Genomic DNA, 5,133 nt, shown 5'->3' with positions numbered 1-5,133 from the left:
GAAAGAGGTGCCCGGGCAGGCCTCATGGTGCTGTAGCCCTCTGTCTGCAACTCCCGCCTTCCACCCAGCTCCTGTCATGGGGCAGGGCCCTGCACTGCCGTACTGCCGTGGCCTGTTGTCTGAGAAACACCCTGTCACTCATGCAGCGTGGCGCCCATGTTGCCTGAAGTCTACAGAGCGTATGTTCTGAATGCTAAGAATTTGTTTATCTAACAAATTAACATCTCAAGGGGACCTTCATTGGGAGTAGGAGAAAATCCCACAGCCTTTGCCTGAAACCCCATGGGTGTTTTGCAAGGCTCAGGAGTCTCCTGGAGAGTGAGCAAGGGGAGGGAACGAGTCAGCAGGCAGCGTGACGTGACGCTGCTGCCGCCGCTCGTAGACGCGTAGGCACACTTGCAGGCTTGCGACCGCTCTCAGTCCGAGGTGAGGAAACTGCTCCTTGAGAGGTCTGCCTCCTTCTTTCTAGCTTCCCTAGCTTATGTATTTCCTGAAGACTCTCCCTTTGACATTTTACTGTTGGGATATCAAATTGGGATTTTCATTATTGTTGGAGTTTCGTTTTTACTTTTCTGTTTCTTCCCATAAATGAATTTTTCCCCCTGGAAACTGATTGTTAAAATGTAATTAATGGGAACCAGCAGTTAGCGTAATGGCTATGTTGCTGGACTCCCACGTAGTCGACGGTTCGCGTCACGGACCCGTGGCTTAAAACTCATGCCGGGCACGTGTGCATGTGCGTGCCCAAGATCTCGAGAGGAGAATGGAGGAGAATGGATTGCGGCATGACCATCCCCCCTGGGGGGTGATTTCTAGCTTTCTGTCTCTCTGTCTCTGTCTGTCTGGCGAGCGCACGAGCAAAAAAATAAACCTCAACAACAACAACAAAAATATGTAACTACCTTAGAGCCACCAATCTCCCATCACAAATTCCAAGGGCTAGCCCTACATCAGGATCAATAGCCTCGCTTTTGGAATGAGGAGGTGGTGGAGTGGTCCAGTGAATGACCCGTGGCCGAAAAGCCATTACATAATGGACGACTTCGGTTTGCTGCTGGGTTCGGGTGCAGGTGTGACTAGCCACCCAAAAAGACCTCTTTAATATCAGCAGGAATTTTTACAGGGAAGTTCTAATATAGCTTAAACTGTAGTTTCTATTACTAAACCTCTTATTCTGTAGTAGAAATAACAGTAAGAGTATTGAGTTATTTTTAAAAAGTGCCAAGCTTTGTTCTGAGTATCCTGTGATGATTCAAAGACTTTGCCCTTGGGTGAGTACCCAGTGTGTACTCATTAGAGAGAGAGAGAGAGACGGTGAGAAAGCACCCCCATGGGAGACAGGCTCGCTGCAGTCCCTTCTCTGCCTTTCCTTTCTCTTGGGATTTTGGGCACGCGCCTGGTATGTTTCCTGAAGCTCCCGGGTCCAGGACTTGACTGCACAGTCAGCCACATGAGATCCAGCCGCCTTAGCCACCACGGCACTGGCTTGCCCAGGTTATCTGTCTTGAACAGTATACACCAGCCCAGCCTTTTTTCTTTTTCTTCAATTCCAAGAATCACCCATGGTTAAACGACCCAAGGTCACTGAAGGTAAAGCGCGTCCTTCACCAGTGTCTGTCTGGGCAGCTCCTCGAAGTTCGAAGCGGCCGTGCACACACTCGCTGGCGTTCCCGCTGGTGTAGGTGCGGGCGAGGTCTTGCCTTTTCCGTGACCAGACCACACCGACACTCTCCCGTACTCCCCACACAGGTTACCTGCTCCTGGGCCTCATCGCCATGTTGGTGGTTCTGGAAACCTTCTGTGAACTGCACGAGCTGAAAAAGTTCAGGAAAATGTTCTACGTGAAGAAGGACAAGGACGAGGACCAAGTGCACATCGTGGAGCACGACCGGCTGTCCTTCTCCATCACAGACCAGGCGGCCGGCCTGAAGGAGGATCAGAAGCAGGACCAGCCCTTCGTGCCGGCCCCATCGCCTGTCTACGCAGACGGCCACGCCGGCCACTGAGCGTCGGTGTCACCGTGTTGTCCTCGACCCTGGGCCCGGGCGCGAGGGAGAGGCTTAGTTGTGTTCATGTCTCAATATAGAAGCCACGATGATGTTATTTTAAGAAATATTTACTGTTTGCAATATTTTGAAAAACAACAAAAAATGGGAGCAAAGATTTTGGCTCCAGAGGGTCGTCTGTTGCCTGAAGAAGTGGGAAGGGCACCTCAATGCCCAGGTGACAGAATCAGAGTTTACTCATAGCCAGAGAGCAGTCGACGCCATGTGCTGCTGTGGGTAGAAGCAGGTTTTATACTTTTCACTGGGGACTTGGGGGTTTGCACTTAAATCATTTAGCTGAGGCTAAAAAGCAACGTTTATATTTAAAAGCAAAGGAGAAAACCAGGTGTGTTTTATAAGTAGGTTTACGTGTACTGGTTTGCATGTGCCCATCCCAAATGATTATTTTTGTAGAATCTAAGTGAAACCTACAATTTATAATGCAGAGGTAACCAGAAACTATGTACATAGAAAGTATAAATATGTTTATATTCTGTACATATGGCTCAGCTCAACAGATCCCAGTGTACTTCTCCAGCCAAGATTGTAGATATCTTTTCTCTTGATTTCTCTTTATACTAACGAGTCCAGAGCTGATGCAATAAAACAAGGGGACTAGTAAACGTCAGGGCGAAGAGCTCGGGTATGCGACGGCAGTAAGCACTGCTGCCCTCCTGCAGTAGCGTGCAGGTGTCCAAGTGTCAGAACCTTTCTTCGGAGGTGAGTACGGGGCGAAGGGTGAGGACCCACGTCTGAAAGCACATTGAGGTTTACAGCCGCCTAGAACTAAAGCACAGACCTGAACAGAAAAGCCCCAGATGAAGAGATTATGTTGAATTACCAGAATTTTTAATTTATAAGCTGAAATAAATAAAAATCGTAGCTGATCGCAACCTTATGCTGTCAAGAACAGTTTCCCTCTATGTAGCGAATGTGAATTTGCGCTCTGTAGAAACCATAGAGATCATTTCAGTGATGTACCCAAGACACTTAGGAATTTTAGAGAGGAAAATTAGACCCTGCGTTGGTAAGGGCACCCGCCCACTGAGTCTGCGCGGCAGCTGCCCAGGACACGGTGCTCAGGTGGCGGTAAGGGCCAGGTGCTGAGCCGTCGGGGGGTCTCGACACAGCCTCGTCCTGTTCTCAGACAACTCCGTGTGGCCTTCCCCACCAGCAGCCCCAGGGCAGACCTCACAGCCAGAGCTTCTCCCTGCTGTGACCCTGGTGGCCAGCGGACCCCTCTCTGTTCCTAAATCGCATCTTGTGCCTGAGCAACAAAAGCATACCGAGGTAGGGGTACCACCCGAGGTCCTGCAGCCCTGTCATCCTGGGCCCCCCGGCCACCGTAGCACTGTGCTGGTGAGTGCTGTCACAGCAGAGCCCAGGAGTCCTGAATCCATCCTAGCGGCCTGGCTGTGCAGTGGGAGACATGGGGCAGATCCTGGGTGTACAGCAAAGATGGGCTTCTTGGAGAATGCAGCATCCAGGCCAGGGTCTCCATGTGCACTGTGGTCACTCCGTGGGTGCAAACAGAGGCCTGAGGAGCCAAAGGACACACAGAAACAGACCCACCCCGAGAGCGTGGCTATCTCATGGGTTCAGGAAGCCGCCAGGGTCTGCCCCGCCACTGTAGGGTCTGCCCCCCTGCTCCAGGGTCTGCCCCGCTGCTCCAGGGTCTGCCCCGCTGCTCCAGGGTCTGCCCTGCCACTCTAGGGTCTGCCCTTCTGCTCCATGGTCCTCCCCCGGGGGTCCGCGCCCCCGCCGGGCCCCCCCCCGCCACTGTAGGGTCTGCCCCCCTGCTCCAGGGTCTGCCCCGCTGCTCCAGGGTCTGCCCCGCTGCTCCAGGGTCTGCCCTGCCACTCTAGGGTCTGCCCTTCTGCTCCATGGTCTGTCTCGCTGCTGCAGGGTCTGCCCCGCTGCTGCAGGGTCTGCCTGCTGCTCCAGGGTGTGCCCCTCTACGGTGGAACGTTCTGGGGAGTTGGAGCATCGGGAGGAGGCATCCCACAAGGACACACTGTCAGACACCCTGACCACAGTGGGGGGCTGCAGGGGCTCTATTTAGGAGCCGGTTGGAATCCACAAAGTCCACTCAACCACTGCCCATCCAACTGTCGTTTCTAATGTGCAGGACGAGGTTCAAAATGGGGCCCTGCGTGGTAGCTGATGGGGGGGGGATCCTCCCTGAGCACCTCGTCTGATGAGACGCTGCCCTGTGTCCACCAGCAGGGGCTCTAGGTTGGTCCCAGAGGGGTGGGGGCGGGCCAGCGCAGCCATCCAGGCCCTGCATGAAGCCGTGCGGTTGGAGGCCAGGATGGGAAACTGGAGGTGAAGGTGAACACTAGAGGGTTCTGGGTGATGAGGCTCGCGGACCAGGACTGAGCTGCTGCGCAGGGGCGCCCTGCCCTTTGCGCGCTCTCACCATCCCTCCCCAGTGTCAGCTTCCACTCAAATGGAACACTAGCCACAGACTCGATTTCTTAAACACGGGTGAAGTCAATTAGCAGCTTGCTTCTTCAGCACCTGTGACGGAACCTTCTCTTCTCAGTGTAGACAGGCTTGCCCCTTCTGGGGCCTGGCTGCTTCATAGTGATGAGGGCAATTTCGTCACTATGATCAAGGCTAACCCTCTATTATAGCATGAGGCTAAACCCTAAGAGCATGCGAGCTCCGTGTGGCTTTGCACCCAGCCCGGGGTGACCTTGGGAAAGCGGCGTCGCCATTTAAGTTTTCTTTCTCCTCTCCAGATTTGCCTTCCCCACTCCTGTCTTTCTTAGGAACTTCAAAATCCACTAAGAATTTTGCACCCAGGAAGGTGGGGCAGAGGTCTTCTCCCCACCCCGCATCCCTCTAACCACCACCTTGGCATTACGCACACGGTCAGGCCTCGCAGGGAGACAGAGAAGTACAGGGAGAAATGGCCTCCCCAAAGGCAGTTGCACTGCCGTGAGCACCGCATTGTGCCCTCGCACACACCAGGCAGCAGCTGCTGCACACCTGGGCCACGTGCTACAGCCTCGCTCACAGGACCACCGCTGGGTACGTGGTCAGGTGCCACAACGTTGTTACCCAGCGAATGAATAAAATCAAA

General features: G+C 53.7%; 1 protein-coding gene across 1 annotated transcript in view; it reads left to right on the top strand.

The window, feature by feature from the left end:
• The window catches only part of KCNK1 (potassium two pore domain channel subfamily K member 1), a gene marked incomplete in the record, with an annotated part of 52,150 nt that extends 49,198 nt beyond the window's left edge, over positions 1 to 2,952 (top strand). Inside the window, 1 exon segment of the mRNA XM_006145998.3 lies at positions 1,750 to 2,952. Coding sequence (XP_006146060.2) covers positions 1,750 to 2,006 — 257 coding nt within the window.
• Positions 2,953 to 5,133: the final 2,181 nt, after the last annotated feature.

This window comes from Tupaia chinensis, unplaced genomic scaffold, assembly GCF_000334495.1.
Source record: "Tupaia chinensis unplaced genomic scaffold, TupChi_1.0 Scaffold000161_1, whole genome shotgun sequence".
Taxonomy (NCBI): domain Eukaryota; kingdom Metazoa; phylum Chordata; class Mammalia; order Scandentia; family Tupaiidae; genus Tupaia; species Tupaia belangeri.
The sequence above is the reverse complement of the archived record's forward strand: the minus strand, read 5'-3'. Positions and strand labels throughout refer to the sequence as shown.